General features: G+C 33.7%; 1 protein-coding gene across 1 annotated transcript in view; it reads right to left on the bottom strand.

The window, feature by feature from the left end:
* The window catches only part of ADAMTS19 (ADAM metallopeptidase with thrombospondin type 1 motif 19), a 228,433-nt gene that overhangs the window by 164,089 nt on the left and 44,259 nt on the right, over positions 1–20,085 (bottom strand). Inside the window, exons 3-6 of the mRNA XM_049091890.1 lie at positions 18,442–18,607; positions 11,691–11,863; positions 9,952–10,035; positions 9,127–9,284 (exon numbers count right to left, since the gene is read on the bottom strand). Of these exons, the coding sequence (XP_048947847.1) occupies positions 9,127–9,284; positions 9,952–10,035; positions 11,691–11,863; positions 18,442–18,607 (581 nt within the window). The remainder of the gene's footprint in view (positions 1–9,126; positions 9,285–9,951; positions 10,036–11,690; positions 11,864–18,441; positions 18,608–20,085) is intronic.

Below are 20,085 nucleotides of genomic sequence, written 5' to 3'. Positions count from 1 at the left end.
GCAGGCAGCGCTAAACTGCTAAGCCTCCCGGGCTGCCCAAAATTTAATACATTTAAATCACATTCAGTATTAGGCAAGTGTTTACCATTCTGCAGTTATAAATAACAAAAATAGTACAAGTATATTAGTTTATCACATGAATTTCTTCACAAAGAATCATCTGAACTTTTATTATTCCTGTGGGTCTCTTAGCTAAGAATATTTCTCTGATATTTCAGGAGGATTCAGGGAAGGCAGAAACTGAGGCCCTTTTGCACGTTATCCTTTTTTCTTCCTTTTCTCAGTTAATTAACTCCACCCTTAAATATTTGACTTGGGTTTGTTTTAGCAACCATGCTTTCTCCTGCCTCTGCTTTTATGTTGCATATCAGAGATATCTTTGCTAGAGAGGCGCTACTGTAGAAACCTCTCATCTGACTGCAAGGGAGTGGGTCATATCCAAATGCAATACACGTAATGGAGTGTTAAAATGTGCTATGTAATGATAACTGTGTATTTCCAAACAACAGGAACAGCATAACATGTTTTCACGAATTTAAATTTCTAAATGTTTTTTTTCTCAAATAAGCTATTATTTTTTTTCTGATAAATCTGAAAAAAACTAGTTAATCCCTTCTGGATCAATTGAAAGTTGGCTATTATCACTTTATGCATTAATCTTCACTACATAGAACATCTTTTATATATAAGATGTAATCTTATCAGTATTACTTGCATATGCTTTAAAAATCTACAGTTCCAACCAAATTAATGTTGCAAAATTAGTTAATTTTTGCTAATTATTAAAAAATAAATAGCAAAGAAAAAGAAAGTTTCATGAACCAAACAGGCAGATTGTCCATCAGCATTGAGTATCTTAATACCTTTTTTTTTAAATGATCTTTCTGAAAATACATGCCTAAACTAGAAAGACAACTCTAAATAAATAAGGGAAAACATACTGAAATTTTATCCCACTAAAAGTAATCCCTTGAACTACCATATCCAAAGCTTCTAAGTTAAACCAGTGAACAGCACCTTTTTCAATATTTAAGATACAAAACTGAAAATTTTGTACATCTAAACAAAACATTTATTGGAACACTTGTTCCCAGGTTTATAATTGAAAGTTTTTAAAATCCAAATGATTGCTTGACAGCCACTGAAGCAGACCCTAACTCTTCCCTAACCCCCCAGCATCTTTCCACTGAGCAACCACCTTCAAAAATATATCATATTTCACCAGCTAATAATCACACAATTTGCCTCCCTACCCCATCATGAGCCAAACCCATTTTTTTCCCAGAGGATCTAAAGTAAGTAATACAAGAAAATATGAATAGCCCCAAATCATCCAAACCAAGTGGCTGACATTCCAAGAGTTTCTTTCTTCACTGTCTTTTCTTGATGTCTAGTTTCTCAATTCTTCCTCTAAGTACTACATAGAATTTTCTCCATCTACCAAAAAATTCCAGGGAGACATCTCTTTTGGTACTCAACTTGGACAAAGATGGTCTCTGGCTCAAAACCAACAACAAATGATGCAGGAAAATACATCCCTGTGGTGGTGGAACATATTCAGAGCCTGAGTATAATTACTGATGAAGAGGAATGGAAAAGGTTTGCTGACATCTGTCACTAGTAAATGACCAGATATATTTAGCCCTTTTCTGCATCAGAATATATAAAAATCAAATTCATCACAGGGATACCATGCCTGGTTCTATAGGATGTGCGAGAATGGATACCAGCTAAAGAGATCAGCAGATCCTCAAGTGGAGCAGGACCCAGATGTCTCCTCCGTGCTCCCTGGCGGGAGGGGGCGGTGGACTGGGGGCTGTGCAGCCAATGATGGATTTGTTTCTTTTATGTTTTAAGATAGGATTTAAAAACACATGTAAAGGTTTTGGTTTTTTTTTTTCCTTTTTTTCTTTTTTTTTTTTTTTTTTAATTCTGAAGCAGCCCTGTTTTGTACCAAGTTATTTTGGGGATAAATGTTACCGGTTGTCGTTGTGGGGAAGGTGGCGTTTTCACCTTTGCCATAATAAAACAGAGACATGTGTGGAAAAAAAAAAACCAAAAACTTAATTTTTAATTAAGTTAAAATTAAGTGCTTAATTCTGGGGGTATGTTTACATACTTAATTCTGGGGGTATGTTTACATACACAACAATGTAAAAAGTTCCCTTTACCATTGTGTAGTGCACAGCCTACACAAATGGATGTGGCTAGATTCATTAAGTGCCTCTTATATGCCAAGCAGTGGATAAAAGGAAAGAATACAAAGTTAAATGAAAAAGGCTTCTACTCTGAAGACAAAGAAGAGGACAATCATTTCTTTAACATGATAAGGGCCCCACAATCAGTGAGAAAGAAGCCTGGGGAATTGTATTAAATAATGAATAGTTATGTTTTGCAATTGCCTTTGCCAGCAAACAAATGGGGAGAGAAACACCCACAACAGATGATACTGAATAATATGGTAATGCAGAAAATTAAAGAATCACATAAAAATCAAAATCTTCACCATAGGGCCAAGAATCACTGAGTGTAAAGTATATTCAGATGTAGAGGGAAAGGGATTTTTTTCTTTTTATAAATGTACAATACCTCATATCATAATGTATGAGGCTGCAACATAACTATTTGATTTACATAATGTGAAGCAAGGGACTTCATCTGTAACCAAACAACATGATAAAACTATGACAAATGCACTGCTTATTTTCAAGGGCACTTAGAGTCCCTCACACAATTTCTACTCAGCAAACAAATTAATAAAGCAAATATTTCAAAAAATGCAAGGTCTTTTCTCCAAAAGCAGTGGAAGTACCTCTCAGTACTACTGAAGAATAAATTCTGAGCATTTAAAAACCGCAGATCAGATTAAAATTCTTACTCTTCAATTCTTCCACTGTCAACTTCTTACAAGGGCCCAAATAATATATTCTTAGATTCATAATATTCAAAAGTTTTTTTTTTGGGGGGGTAGGGGGAGGAGGATAATTATTTGTTTGCCACCTAGCCCTGTGATCATGTGGACTGAAATTCTCTCATCTCTGGCTCATGTTGGCTCAGGGCTCCTGAAGACTGCATCACAAAGTTTCATAATGTGAGTTTATGGAAATGATACTGCTAGAATCTGGCAACCGAGAAGTCCAATAAATTCTGTTGAAGTCCTGATTTATACTTAAAAAAATGAAATGTAGACTTTAATTTCCAAGAATAAAGATGCATCCGAGAATAAGTCTCACTGTGCAGTTTTATAGTGCCCTGGGATATACCTATAAATGATTCATTCAGAAATTATTCTATGAGTCGTATCAAATTAATATATTTCTACCATTTGTGTATCTTATTAAATTTTCTCTCTTACTTGCCAATGGCATTAGTTTAAAACTAACTTACAAAAGTACTGCACATAAACCAAAAACATTTCAGTAAATATCAGAATCAAAACTACCATTAACAAATTAAACTCTAAATTTAAGAGTATTTTCAAGAGAAATTTATGTCTTCTCCATCATTTCAAGGAGTACATGAATATTATACTGAGAAATCATATAGTTGACAGTTGAGAGGACATGTTTTGTGTTTTTGTTACTATGATCCCACAAACACTGGGTCAGCTTTAAGCTGTTAAATCCACTGTATCACACAGAACAATTTAACAAATATATTATGGCAGATAGGTTTAGATTTATGAAAATACTTATTTTACTTGAAACCAAAATTAACAGCTATCTAAAATTCCTTCCTACTAATGTGCTCACATAATCTACAACCTCAAAAATTACCTAAGAAAAAAATATACTAGAAACTGGGCAGTGTGAGGTTAGCTTGTCAAATGTGGACGAGACCATGGAATCCATGGAGATTTAAATTTTCATTTTATCTTTCACAACCTCCTTATGAAGCTAAAGATCTGATCATCTTTATTTTTACACTAATTAAAAGGTGATCCTTCCACCTCAACTATTCAAACTTTTCATTTAGACTTTACTGATCAAATGGTGCTAGGCCACTTAGAAATAACATATTCCCTCTGGTGGGCTGATTTTCATTGTTACAGCACGGATATGGAGTGATATGTGGAAACAGGGATCCTTCATAAAAATTCCTGGGGAGAAGTAAAGGGAGATTTACTTGTCAGCATCTACCAATATTTAATATTATCAAAGTATATCCCTTGATAGTTTTTTTCCTATTTTCAACCAAAAATTTTTCTATTTTCCATTTTATTTCTATTTATTGCTAATGCAATCCAAAAGTCAAAAGCTATCTATTAGACCCTATTTTAAGTCCTCGCTATCAGAATACAAAAAATTAAAGTCAACATTTCTACTACAGGATTCAGGATTGAAGAGGTGTACAAAGATTTTTTTTTTCCATAAAACAGGAAATGGCTTAGCAAAACCATAGCAAATTTTACCCCTCAAAAAAGCCTTCTGCATTGGGTTTTGAGCAGAAATCCTGTATAGACAATGAAGCTTTGGTTTTTGATCCATAACTAAAAGATACCTTAGAAATAACCATGTCAGAATGCATTAACCACAATTGGGCTTTATATACTTTTCACCTGACGAGATCTATCTTCCTTTTCATGGTTGTTAGGTATTCAAAATATTGCTTCTGAGACTAAAGAGGATATTCATAATTTGATTACTCTTATTTTTTTCTCATTAAAATGGTATATATTTTTTATAGAAATTTGAGAAATAAAATAATAAAGTTAAAACACTAGCCTATAACCCCAGTATCTGGGACTACTTATAGTTAACATTGTTTTTTTGCCTTTTGATGTTTTTTATTACTCAAAAAATAGTTAACATTTTAATGTATATTTCTCTAGTTTTATTTCCTATGTATTCATATAACTAAATACATTGTATTTAACCATATACATGTAAAATATATATAATATTAGGATCATCCTCTCTACATGCAAGTTTTGTCTTGCCCTACCAATACCGTAACTTTAATTGTATTCCTTGTTTCTAATACCATTTTTCTCTTCAAAGCTCTGAAAAAAGAATGTTACATCCAATATTTTTTTCTTATGTTATAAAGCTTTAAAAGCCACACTCTTAACTAACCATTCTTACCTCTCTTGTCACTAGCTTTCCCTAGCAATGTAAGATAAGACAAAATAAAATGTTCTAGAGCATACGTATAGTAGTAACAAATGATTCTTAAATGTATTAAGATAATGTGGGATGAAATTACAATTCTTTCAAAATTTTTTTGAGTGTAGTTGACACACAATGTTACAAAATTATAATTTTATAAAAAAGGAAAGTGAATTTTAACTATGAGCTGACAAAATTATAAAAACATTTGTAATATAACAATAAATATTTTTCTGATAGTAGGTCTTCCACATGATTAAAAGTCTACACAGGATCTTATACAATTATTTGTTTGCAGTAAAATTATTCAAATTCACTGTACGGTAGATCTACCATATAACACAAGATATCTTATATTCTTTACCAGTACCACCATCCTCATTTTGTCAATGACGACGAGACTCAGAGAGGTCATTTAATCAATTCAAGATCATCAGCTAGTATTTGAGCAAACACAGGTCATTTCTATTTGTACATCTTTCTTACTGGGTTTTAAAGTTTTATATGTTTATATATTATATATATGTACACACATATCTTACATTTCAGATACAAATGCTTTGGTAGACAGATATATTGCCACTATTTTCTCCAATCCAAGGCTTATCTTTTTCATTTTCATATCAATGTCTTTTGGACATAAGATGGTCCAAATTTTGAAAAAGTCCAAATGATTATTTTTAAGAATTTCTGATAAGTGCTTTCCTTGTATCCTATCTAAGAAATTATCATCCTCCCCAAGTCACATAGATTTTCTCTGGGTTTTTTTATTGTTGTTGTTGACGTTGTTTTTCTAAGAGTTTGATAGGTGTACCTTTCACATAGCTTTTGATGTTGCATTATGAATTACCATCACACAAGGTGTAAAGCAGGGTTGAGATTCATTTTTTTCACATGGGTCTCCAGTTGTTGTAGATCCATTTCATTGTAAACTATCTTCCCATCACTCAATTATACTGGTGGGGTTTTTTTGAGAGTCAATACCACATATGTCTATGTATATTTCCAGATTCTTTATTTCATTTCATTCATCTGTACCACTAAGTTTCTGCCAAAACCCCATTGTTTTGACTACCAGATATAACAAGTTTTGAAATCAGATAATGTAAGCCCACCCAGTGTATTCTTCTTTTACAAAATTGTTTTGATTCTTGTGTGTCCTTTTTCCAAATACATGTTGGAATCAGCTTGTCAATTTCTTAAAAAAAAAAAAAGCTGGCATCAAACTTTCATTGAGATTATAGTTAGTCTCAGACAATGGGGGGAAGATGGACATCTTGATAATATTAAGCCTTTCAGTAAATAAAAACCCTTATTTAGATCTTTAATTTCTCTCAGCAGTGCTTATGTAGGTATCATTTTAGAAGTTTTACACATTTTCTGTTATATTATTTTCATATACTTTATGGTTTGGGAGGTTACTATAAAATTTTTCCAACTGTTCATTTCCACTATATGTAAATAAAATTGTTTTTATAAATTGACTTTATATTCTGTGGCCTTGAAAAATCCAGTTATAACTTCTGGCAATTTTACTACTATATCTCTTAAAATCTTCTTTGTACCAAAGTATATCATCTGTGAAAAGAAACACTTTTTTACTTTTTCTTCCCAATATTTATACCTTTCTTTTTCCCATCTTACTATACAGGCTCTGATCTGTTCAGTACAACTGAACAGAAGTGTAAGAGTAGATATACTTGCCTTGCTTCCAGTTCTAATGGGAAAACATTTGGTTTTCACCATTAAGTATGATGTTAGCTGTATATTTTTTGTGTATATGTGTGTACATACATTTTCATAGATTAAGAAGACATATTAAAGAATTCATTGAGAGGGGCACTTGGGTGGCTCAGTCAGTTAAGTGTCTGGCTCTTGATTTCAGTTCAGGTCATGATCTCAGGGTGGTGAGATGGAGCCCTTCATCAGGGTCCATGCTCAGTGAGGAGTCTGCTTGAGCTTCTCTCTCTCCCTTTCCCCCATCAGCTCTTTCTGTTTCTCTCTTTCTCAAATCTTAAAATTCATTGAGAATTTTTGTTGATAGGGTTTCCCTCTCCCCCATACATTAGTGGTACCATTTACTGTCTTTTGGACTCATTTTTTTTCTGATAGGAAGTCATCGATCTTAACACTGTTTCCCCTGTGTAATAGGGGAATTCAAAACTTATTTTCTGTATCTTTGGTTTTCTCTCATTTTCTATGATATACCTAGGTCCAAAAGGTTCTTTTTTTCATCAGTTTGGGAAACAGTTTCTGCCATTGCATCTTCAAATAATTTTTCTTACCCATTCTCATTCTCTTCTGCTGAGATTCAACTACAATATCTTGATCAGTAAATGCAATATCTATCTCACGGTCAATTTCTATTGACTACTTTTCCTTGACCATGGGTCATATTTTCATGTTTCTTTGCTTGGCTAATTTTTTATTACGTTTGAGAGATTGTAGATGATATGTTATGGAGATTCGGGATTCTGTTACCTTCCTCTAAAGACTGCTAACTCTTGTTTCAGAAGGCAGTTCAATTACTGGCTGGTCACTCTGCACTTAGTGAGGTTTGAGTTTATTCCTTAGTAGGGAGGATCTATCTAAAGCTCAAGATAATTCCCAAACTTTCATAAATTGGTGGGATTCTACCTCCAAATTCTATCTTCCCTAAATATCATAGAGGTGCCTGATTTCAGGCTTTGTTAGGGTAGGTCAAGAGTAGATATTTCCCTAGATCAAGTTCCCTACTATGAAAGCTCAACGTTTCCATTTTCCCAGCTAGATACCAGGAGTGATACCAAGGTATTAAAAAGGTTGCTCCACTCTTGTGGCCTGAATCTTCTCAACTCCTAGTGTCTTTTAAAAATCTAAACTCTGTAGCTGTAGCACTCTGATGCATTTGGAAAGTTTCTATCTATACATGTTCAGACCAGCCTGCAAAGTACTTCCAGATGATCTGCACATGGACTTCTTGGCACCATTCCTTGCAGAAAACCTTCATCTTTGTTACCCTCAGCATGATCGATCATGGTGCTCTATGTAGATTCCAACTTGCAGTATCAGTCAAATAACTGTCCCCAGGCAGAAATTTGGGTTGACTGTGGCACTCACTTAATAAATTTTCGTTTCTTTCAGAGATTGTACAATTGCACTGCTCATACTCCAATGGATTAGAGCATTGATTAGTTGCTTATTGTATAAGTCCAATAGTAGGCACACCAACATAGCTAGAAGTGAGTGAAAGCCCATCTGTGTTCTTGCAATAGATTTTTTTCACCTTCATGATTTATAACTAGAATCGTTTTTATATAATTCAGCAACAAGAAGCTCTCATGAATTCAAAAGATCCACTACAGAAAATCATGGTTAGATGTTACTGGTATTCATGATGTGAAATGTGAATACTATTGATACTAAAATTAAACTGCCTGGGAATAATGAATTACTATTCACTTTTAATAGTCCTAAGCAAGAAATTTATGATTACTAACATAGAGTGCTCATATAGAGTGTATTGTTGCCCATTATTTCACCTTTTCATACTTACTCTTGACGCTGCATCACAAATGTTTGTTAGTAGTACAGACATTCACAATGCAGCCAAAAATTAATTAGCTAGAGATTTAATTGAAATTTTTTTCTCAGATGGTACCAGAGTTTATTTATTGCTGAGTTTAACATACTGGCTGCTTTATTCATATGGTGATGACTGAAAAACATACAGAGTAGTTTCAACATCTTGAAGTTCCACTAAATTTACTTATCATCAATGGCTATGTCTTCCTATCAAACACAGAGTAGAATTTTTTTTTTTAATTAACTAGCCAAAAGTTTTGTCAATATGCCATCCAAAATGTGCCTGTTTAATAAAATCAGTTATTATGAATTGAGGGAGATGACAAAAATCATTATGCCAAAAGTTTTTTGGAACACAAACCCCGGAATAAAAACACTCTCTGAAGAAATTAATCCGATTAACAGCACAGCCATTGAATTAGGAATGTCATTTAATTGGCTTTGGAAAATTTACCTTGTTATAAGTATAGCTGCATCTACTGAAGTCATATCCTCTCCCCAGCTTGTTGACATCTCTAAATGTATATCATTCTTTTTGCCAAATTCTTCATGCTGCCACTTACAAAAACTCTCTAGCATTTTCTCTCCATGGTGCCCAATATATAGATCTGCCTGCAAAAGAAGATATTTCACTTTAAGGCAAATTATTCTCAGATATACAAAAAAATGAAAAACTCCAGAGACATCATGAATTACTAAAGCAGACTGCTGACCATAACAACATTAATTAGAACCTGGAAGACATTCAGAATTAATTTAGCCTGAGCTAAAAATCTTGAAACTTTGTGAGGGTACAATAACTACAAAATCTGTTCCATGCTATTCTGAAAAAGAAGAGAGGTGTATTAAGAATGCAGAACTTTTAGACTTAAATAACTTAATTATTTCTACAATTTAAGACCAAATGTTTTCCAAAGTTCTAGTTAAGTAGTATACTAAAACAGTACCACAGAATATTCTATTTAAAATAAATTACAGATAAGAAAAGGTTTCAAAAGCACATGTTTAAATAAGAAAATAAAACTGTCATTAAAAATCACTTTTAAAAATTACATTTTGGAAAGTTAAGGTTTTGTTGTCAGGAACCTTGGAAACTATGAACATTCCATTTTTAGAATAAAACTGAGGTATTAACCAAATCTAAAGGCCAGTTTCATGTATAGTTTAAGTGACTTAGTAGCTATTTCTGGATTTTTCAGTTCACATTCACTTTACTTAAAAGTACCTGAGCACAACTTCTCACCCACTTAACTGAACAAAAAACTCAAGACTTTCTTACTGGAGTTTCATGGAGCAGAACAAGCTTTATCACACGAAGATTGACCTGCACACCAAGACTCTTGTGTTGGAAAAGGTTAAAAACCTAAAAACAAATAAAAATAAAAATCCTATAATAAAACTGAAAACCATATTTATTTTTCTTAAAGCCCAGACATGGGAGAAGTCTCGGTTTAGTTGAAATATTTATAACATTTAAGTAATTTAAAAATTAAGCTTAGTAGGCAAGAATAACTTAGGTAATTCATTTTAAATACCAAGAAATTTAGATCTAGCCTTCTGAGATACACATCGCAGCCTTGACTGTCTTGGCATTTCAGTAGATACAGAGGGAAAGCTGAGCTTTCACAATACTGAAGACAAGCATTTTAGTAACTAAACCATAGACTTTCTCTTAAGACCACAAAATGCCAGTGTCCTCCTTTCTTCTGAGAAATAGTCCTGAAAACTGAGCCTGCTTTATCCCACTTCCCGATTCATTCCTTGGAGTATTTTTTTTCTCTCCCCAAGCTAGCTGCCAAAAAGGAAAAAGGTTTTCAAAGCTCTTCTCTTCAATGCTACTCAGGAAGACAAGCTTGCAGGCCATTGTTGATTAATGGTATCAGATTCTCATTATAACTGTTTTTCCCAAAGCATGGTGTGTGTAGCAATGCTGGAAAGCAAGGTGAATTTTTATGTGGTACCCTGATTTTTTATAAAAGTTAGTATTTATTTAATTTGTAATAGAACGTAAAACTGACACACCAAACCCCTGCTTTCAGATCTAGAACTACTTAGAAGAAACTGAAGCTGGCAGCCTATGTCAGTCTACCCTGTTAGAGAATGCTGGTAGAGTGTTCTGGAGCAAGCTGAACATAGAAATGACTGAAGTGTGGGAAAATCTGTTCACTGCTCAAATAAGCCAAATCATAAAAATGAGCAAAAAACAGTAAAAACGGAATTTTAAATGAGTAAAAATGGGATTTCATGAAGCATCATATATTTACCCTTGAATCATGGGTTCCTACCCTGCCTTATATGGTAATGGAATCAGAAATGGACATTTGCCTTTGGCTTTTATGTTCCTTCTCCCCTAAGAATCTCCTTCCTTCCTTCCAACCTCCTAATTCTGCCTGGCAGGAGGTTTAATCAACAGGGTATGCAATTAAGTCAAAGGATTCATTTGGTGGTAAACATGTAAGATGCTAGGTACAAACTAGATTTTTGCAGTCCAGAAATTGTCAACTGAGGTTAGCTACATGTGATCCAGATACTTAAAAATTTAGCTATCTGCCATGATGTCTTACTCATAAACTAGTATTATATCTGACATCAAATTTTACATACCTATGTAAGAGCTCAGTGGATTACCAATCTCTACTTTTCTTCCATCTCATAATGTATAATACTTTGGGTAGGGCCATGCATACAAAAAAATATAACATTTCTAATTTCAGCAAAAAGCCTTTTATAAAAGAGAATGAAAAGAAGGGCATAAAAAAAGAGAGAAAAGAATAACAGAGTTTTATCACATCAAAATCAACAATAAGGATGGTTTCTTTTACTAGAAAATGTAAATTATTATTTGATATCTCTTTTGAGATAGGAACAATTTGACATATCCAAAGCATTTTTTTTACTGATGTCAATAAAAGAAAGGAAGAGTAATGAGTTAATTTTTAAAGAATGTCATTATACTCACACATTTCTTCCTTAGAGTTTTCTTGAAAAAATTCCAAGCGCACTTTAAAGTTTGCCTACCATATTTAAGATGGTTAGAATGAATCTCCTGGCTGCATCTGCTCCATGATAGGAAACCATTGCTGGGTCTGCAACCACTACAGTCTCTATGTTGTATTCTTGAGGTAATTTGTATGAATACCGTTTCCCTCTTCCACTTTCTGTTATTTTTTTAGATCTAGGTCTTCCTTTATCTGCAATAGAGAAATGGATTTTTCCAATGTGACTCCAGATTGGCAAAGTAAATAAAAAATTTCCATTTCCTCAATAATTTTAAAAAACATTTATTAAATACCAAAATATGCTGATGATACAAAGGTGAGCAAAAACAAGTTTCCTGCACACATGGAATCTAAGAGGGCATCTGGCTTTTCAGTATGACTTTGGAATCAAATAGACCAGACTTCTACCATTTATTAGCTCAACCACTTGGGAAACTAAGATCGCTCAGCCTTGGTTTCCTCATCTGTAAAGTGAGCAATAACAGCACCTACTTTCTAGTGTTGTTGATGTCTTATAATAAGATTGCATTAATAAAATTTCTAGTACAGAGTAAATAAAATAAAATACCCCAATTAAAGAAAATCACAATTTTCTTTTTGAAATCAGTGACAAAATAAAGGTCTACTTGCAGAAAGTACCTTAAGTGATTGCCTCACACATCTCAATTCAGGCAGAGGCCCTTAATTACTAAAACATTATGCATGGGTTACAAAACACTTGGTTCTGCCTTCTATCAGGATCACACAGAAGTTATAACCTTAGGGAAATTTTCTTCAAACATAGCCAAATAAAAGCAGTGACCAGAAATAAACATATGTATACATTTAACTACATAAAAATGTTAAATTTGTTTATTAAAACATGCCTCTATCAGAATGAAAAGCATGCCACCAAGTGGGAGAAGACAGTTACAATACTTTTACATAATAAAGAAATTAAAAGCTATTCTAAATCAGTAACAGATAGCCCAACTGAAAAATTAGCCAAAGACTTGAACAGCCATTTCACACACACAAAAAGACATCCAAATGGCTAATTAGCATATGAGAAGGTGCTCAGTCTCATTAGTCTTCAAGGAAATGCAAATTAAAACCACAATTAATTAAATTAATGAAAATCCTCAGAATGGCTAAAATAAAGAGATGATTATATTAAGTGTTGACAAGAATGTGGAGACAAATGGAATTCCTACACACATACAGGCTGGGAGTTTAAATTAGGATAAACTTTGAAAGACTGGCTAGCAGTAACTACCAAAGTTGAGCACTAGCATACCCAATGAATGATCAATGATCTAAAATACATACTCGTCAGAAATGCATGCAAATCACATGTACAAATTATTCACAGTAGTACTATTCTTAGTAATTCAAATAACCATCAATAGTATAATGGATAAAGAAATTTTGGCCTATTCATACAATGGAACGTTCTACAGCAAGGAAAATAAACCAACACCTACAATGTGCAAAAACATGGGTGAACCTCACAGATAAAATGTTCAGCAAAAGCAGCAACATAAAAACTTGGAAGATGTGATGTTAGAAGTCAGGGTAGTAAATATCTTGGAAGAAGAGATATTAGTGCCTGGGAATGGGCATAAGAGGGACATCTTTGGTGCTATAATTACTGTATTGTGATCTAAGTGTTAACTATACGGTAATCTTCATTTTGGAAAAATTCAGCAGCTGGACACACCATTTGTGTGTAGTACCTACATGCATGTGGCATTTCAATAATGAATTTATTATTTTAACAGCTTTATTGATATAATGTACATGAGAAAACATGTACCCATTGAAGTGTACAATTCAACTAGTCCTAATAAATGTCTATAATTCAGCAACCATCTCCACAATCCATTGTTAAATCAGTGATTATCTGTTCTGCTCCTTGTCATTTACCAAAATTCTACTGATGTCATTAAACTGCTACCACCTCTTTTCCCGAACTTGTACCTGTGAGCCGATATCTATACTATATTCTTTACAATAATTTTAATTATTGTATCCCTAGAATTAAACATAAGTGTTTAGTAGAGTTCCACGAGGTAAACATGTATGTTCAATTAGTCATGTTTTCCTGGGTGTTTCTAACTTTGTTTTGATTTTCAAAGTATGTATTCTCATCGTTCTAGTCCATCATGGTGGCTTCTAATAAACTGCTTTCCTTGACACCTGTTCCAGGTACTATGGTCTTGGCTTGTCATTTCAATTCAAGGCTACTCCATTCTACTTTGCATACTATCTATTCCACCTTTCTTCCCCTCTTTTCATGGTGCCAGGATTTATACCTTGAGTTTTTGAACTACTTGTTCCCTTCTATCACTGACTCCTAGGCCCAGCTGAGTTATATCTGAGATCTAATGTGAAATGGGTCACTACCATTGCTGGAAATTTTACTGTCCTGAAATGTCTTCATAATTTATGCTTTCTCATTTTCTTTCTAGCAGTGATCCAGACTAAAACCTACTTAATGAACAAAGTTCTACCCAATATATCAAGTAGAATCAGTTAACTAAGTTAATAAAAGTACCACAAAAAAAAAAAAAACAGTAGCTGTCTGCAACAGGATCATAAGAGTTAAAAGTACATTTTATGGATCCATATTTAGTAATTAAAACCAAAGTCCTTGATGAAGGACAACATAGGAAATTGGTTTTATCTGTATCTTGAGGTCTATGACAATGAGGAATGAATTCTGTAGTTTCTTCAATTATAATCTCAAACCTACCTACACTTAGTATATTGTTATAGACACTCGTAATATTTAGTAGCAGGCATTCCTACAAGTAGATGAAAAGACTTGTCTTGGCAGGGTCAACACCAAATAAACTATAGGGGGAAATATATACGCAGCTCTCATACATGAATATGTCACTGACCTTGTATGTCAAAATCATGCAATGGTAGGAACAGAAAGGATGAGAAGATGGATAAAATATTAGGAAGTAGACATCATCACAGTAAAACAAATCAAATGTAGGGGAAGAAAAGGGTGGTGGTTAGAATTACTCTTGCTTGTTGCTGTTTTTATTTGTTTTGGTTTGTGTGGGGGTGGGAGGTTGTTTAGTTTTTTGAGTAACTAGGTAGATGGTGGATGATATCAGGAGAGAAATGAGGGAAGGAAGATGATGAGCTCAGCTTTAGATGTATTAAGTCTAAAGTATCTGAGAGACAACTGAGTACAAATGATTAAACACCTGAGAGGAGAAAGGTTAAAGTGGGGATTGGAAGTAATCAATGTATAAGTGAAGTTGAACCTGTGGATTTGGATTATATCACCCTTAGGAAAGCCTGTGGAGCAAGAAATAGAAAGAAAAGGATGAAACCCTAGGAAATGCTTACATTTAGGGGGTGTATGTATGGATGAAGATATACCCATGGAGGGTATGGAGATGCAAGAAAAATAAGAAGGGCAGAAACCAAAAGGAGAATTATAAAGTAAGGGGCTTTTGAACTGTAGCAAGAATGATGAATAGACAAAGTAAGAGAGAGAAAAAAGTTTACTTTTTTGCCCCAGCTAGCAACAGCTGTGTTAGCTCCAGTTTATCAGTGTGCTACATCCTTATTTGCATGTTATATGTAAATAGAGTACATGGAACATTCTAGAATGTTTCTTAAGAATCTCAACTTCACGGTTGATTCCATCATACAGGTTAATCACTGTGTATGAATCATGCATCTTGAAGTAATCTATTTATTAAGTTGCTTTCTCTGACGGCTTCATTGTCTCTCAAATCTTGAGACCATTTTCTACCCATAGGTATGTATAAAAACAATATAGTTGATACCATACACTTTCAGTTAGCAAAGAAATTTGAAAATGTGTAGTCACCAATGTGTCTTTACCATAGCACACACAATGAAGTCCCTTCATCATCTAGTTCATGACTACCTTTCTCCTGCCTTTATACTTTTGCATGTATTGCTCCTTTTGCCTGCAATTCTTCCCTGCCTAACAACATGTGCTAAAAACTTCATACAAGTTTTTCATTTTCACACAATCTCATTTAATTCTGAGAACAGCCCTGAGGTTTGGGTATCACTATTTCCATTTTGCTGTAAATGAAGCTTTTGAGAGAGAAAAAGTACATTTTCCAATGTCACACAGCTAGAAAATGGTAGCATAAGTTTGTGAACACAGGCAAAGACTCCAAAGTCTGTTATCATAATCCACACACTCTGTTTCCCTTTTTCAAAGAGATGTAAGTCTGTAGTCAGGATAAGTTTTACTTGATCTTCGCAGCTCAACCCCTTGATATCCAAAGCCTGGTTTCTTGTGTGTGCTGTGTCTGCCAGTGTTCTTGTCATACTACACTATAATTACTCACTTACTAGTTTGTCTAAAATAAGACATTAGTTGCCTCTTAAGAATAAGAGCTGCCATTTAGCTCTATGTCCCCATGAGGGACTGGTCATCTTTCTGTACAAATAAAGAAACTAAGGTGCAAAAGTAGAAAAACAGTACGGAGGTTGTACAAAAAATGAAAAATAGAAATACCACATCATCTGGTAATTCTGCTGCTAGGTATTTACTCAAAGAAAGTGAAAACTTGAAAAGATATACCCATCCCTATGTTTACTGTAGCATTATTTACAATAGCCAAGATATGGAGCAACCTAAGTGTCTCTAGAAAAACGAATGGATAAAGATGTGATATATAGTCAATGGACTTTCATTCAGCTATAATTCATGACAACATAGATGAACCTAGAGGGCATTATGCTAAGGTAAGTTAAGTCAGAAAAAGAAAAATACTATATGATTTCACATACATGTGGAATCTACAAAACATCAAAAAAACAACCAAAAAAACCCCACTATAAACAGACTCATAAACATAGAGAATGACCTGGTGGTTGCCGAGGAAAGGGGTGTGGGAGATGAGTATAATAGGAGAAGGGGATTAAGAGGTACAAACATTTATTTCACATAATGCTAATTTCAAAACCATTTTTTAAAATTCTAAGCCTTTAAAAAGTGTCTGAAAATAGGTAAACTCAGTAAATCATCTAAATGAGAGCTTAATACTCCTTGCACACAAGTGTCTGACCCAAATCGATCAATTAACATGTAACAGTCATGCCTAAAAAAAAATTTAGAAACTCTATGAGCAATGTTTGCCAAATATAAAATGTGTATTTATGCCTTATAAACCTATTAAAATTAAGAATTTTCTAGAAATCTTTCTTCTATGCACTATGGCACACAAAGCCAGGTTTGTGTCATCCTGGACATGAGTAATTAGAACAGCTGGAACTTACTATGATTTGAAAGTTGCACAGCGTAGATTTTTAGTATAACTCATATAAGACAATTTCCTTAAAAGGACTAAATCCAAGTTGTTGTTGCTGCAATCATTTCTCAACACAAGAGACTTTCTTTGGCTTGGTCATAATGCTATGACTTCTGTTGAGCAATTTTATCGCCTTTGTGCCTCTACTTCTTAGAAAAGAGAAGAGGAATGTGTCTCACTCAAATTGACTAAACCATGTACAGTGAATAGTGTGCCACAGAGATTCACTTAACTCCTTTTGAAGATGCTTCCCATAGAGACTGATACCATGAACTTTCACAGAAGAAAAAAGAACTCACAGGTTAATTTGCAATAGATATATTTAAACAGAAATATACTGTAATTCTTTCTGAACCAGAACACCCTTAAGTAAGCGATGATGTGAACATCCTATGGCCATTGCAAGTGCAACCAACTGTCACAAGACACATACCTACACTAGCCTCAAATACCATAACCACTTTTCAAATTATACTAACTATACTAACACCTAATTTTAAATCTGCAAGTCAACTTTTTATGTCTTAACAAAAATCCTTGAATAAATTCATATTTCCTCAGATTCTAACTAGAAATGTTTCTATCAGTGAATATTCACTGAGATGTCTGGATTAGGTATCTTAAAATTTTTCCTAGAGATACTTAAAATTATTTTCTGAGTGTTGGCTATGACTTTCAGGTCCTATTTATGTAATAGAAATCATTCATTTTCCTTACCATTCTTGCTATCATAGAGATCTCTGTCAAAGGAAGGAAGAAAGCACACAAAACAGTCAGCCCCATTTTATTTTGGTAGAGACCTGGCAGGCAAACAAACACACTAGGATTTGATGGTTGGAAATGTTTATGAGCTTCTGAAACGTCCAGATTTAAGGTATTTTGATACTGAAAATAAAATTCAAAGAAATAAATCTTTACCCTTCTTCCTATCACACTGTTAATTTTAACCTCCAATAGGATTTTTACTTGGGCCAAATAAAAGAAAAAAAAGAAGAAGAGAGAAATAGAAGAGGCATCTGGTCAAAGAAAAGAGATATCTATGATGTTCTCAAAGAGGTGGACTAAAATAAGGCCATGAGTTCACAGTATTTGGTTTCAGGAGATCAGGAATTCTCTTGATGTCATTTCTATGCCAGTGCATAGAACACTTCAAGGAACTATGTCATCCTGCAAGGAACACTTCACAGCTTGAGAGAGATACAGGGCATGTTATATGTTAATCTCTGAAGTCCTCCTGGAGTCACATTTTTATGCTATTAAAATGTAGCACTTCATAGAAGACTAGAAGAAAGTCTAAAATAAATATATTTGTTATTAACCAGAAGAGATTCGACACTCTGAGAAAGTATAAAACTAGTAGACAGATGGACAGATAGGCAGGCAGACGGACAGACAGAAAGGAAGAAAAAAAATTTAATGTATTCATCTCACATTGCATATTTTTTAAACTCTTCTGGGAGAAGGCATTACCTGAAATGATACCACAGTAATGACTGTGAAGAGCTGACTTCTCTGTGACTTTTTCCTCCATGGACCTTTTCTGCCTATATACACGGTGTGGGTGACCCGTTATGGCCATTGTATCATTGAGTGGTTCAATAAATATGAAGTCCTCATTGAGCTGTATAAATCCCATCTGGAATATATAACATAAAAAGATATGTAAGAAATACTATTTGGATAAATTACTATCTAGGCTCTCCTACTCATACACACTCTGTTTTCTTTCACATATGTGCATACATTTTAATGAAGCTTTTTCAGCAAGCCCACTAATAAGGTAACTGTCTTCCCATGTTATTACTTCATCTTTACATACTTTATTGCACTAGCATAAACTTCATTTAGTTAAACTGAGCCTGTGTGGGTGGGAGGCTAGATGCCAGCAACAGATGCATAGTAAAAATTCTGGAACGTTAAAGGCTCACTTTGGGAGACCCATGGGGTCACTTACACGTAGGCATATATAGAAGAGCAATACGGTTTTTAATTGCACGCACCATGTAGTCTAACTTTTTGACAATAGCTATTTAATAAAGTAATTCATGTAACCTATCAAAGCAAATGTGGGGGACATGGCATTGAAATTATTACATAAATTATTCTTCAAGCCTTCTACTAAACATTTTTAACACCTTTGCACAGTAAATTACAGAAAAAAATGAATCATCACTTACTTAAGCATGTTTCATTTCACATGCCATGTTTTTAAACTTAGCCAATTGTAGACAGAGAGCTAAAAACTGTAAAATACAGTTATTATCAATGAAAAGAACTTATAACAAGTAGGTATCCTTTTATTATATTGAGGCTAAGCCTAGTCATTTCTTTCCTTCCTTTTTTAGAACATAAATTTATATTTTAACTAGAAAAATATTCCACACAGAACATATGACTTGACCTTTCCATTTTTTATTTTACTCTACTGTAATATATATATATATCTTACATGTATAAAATATATATAATGCATATATTTGACTATTCTGTTAACTCTAGCCAACATTTTTAAAGAAATAATCCCTTAGAACCTGCAATATTCATACCAAATCTGCTATCAAAGTTCTTCATTCTGGTTTGAATTATATAAAAATTAGATATAGTTCATTTTAATTTGACCCACATAGAACTTGCATAATAATAATATACTTACTTCATCAGATACAGTGATTCTTCTAAACTGAATATTAAGAAAAATTAAATCTATACTAAAAAGATATGTTTTCCTTAAAAGTACAGAGAGACTCTTTCTTTTGTTTTAATCATTAAAGTGTATTACATCTTCTCTACAGAAATACTAGGTGATTGTCAATATGCCATTTCACTTTATTCTATATCAAATTGATGTTATATCCTAAGAATAAATCTAAAGATACCTTTTTTATTGAATTTTTATAACACTAATAAAATTCTCAGGTACTAGAACAACAGTTCCACTACCTACCTTTATCTACTGTCCTCTTCTCTTCTCCCTCTCCTTCTCTTTCCTAGACATACTTGTGAGAGCGCGCGCGCGCGCACACACACACACACACACACACACACTGAGGGTGGGGGATAATGAAAAAACGATTTACTGTGAAAATTCTTGTAAAATATATCAAGCATGTATTA

The sequence above is a fragment of the Canis lupus genome, chromosome 11, assembly GCF_003254725.2.
Source record: "Canis lupus dingo isolate Sandy chromosome 11, ASM325472v2, whole genome shotgun sequence".
In the NCBI taxonomy this organism is placed as follows: domain Eukaryota; kingdom Metazoa; phylum Chordata; class Mammalia; order Carnivora; family Canidae; genus Canis; species Canis lupus.
Note: the sequence above shows the minus strand (reverse complement) of the source record. Positions and strands in the feature narration are given on the sequence as shown.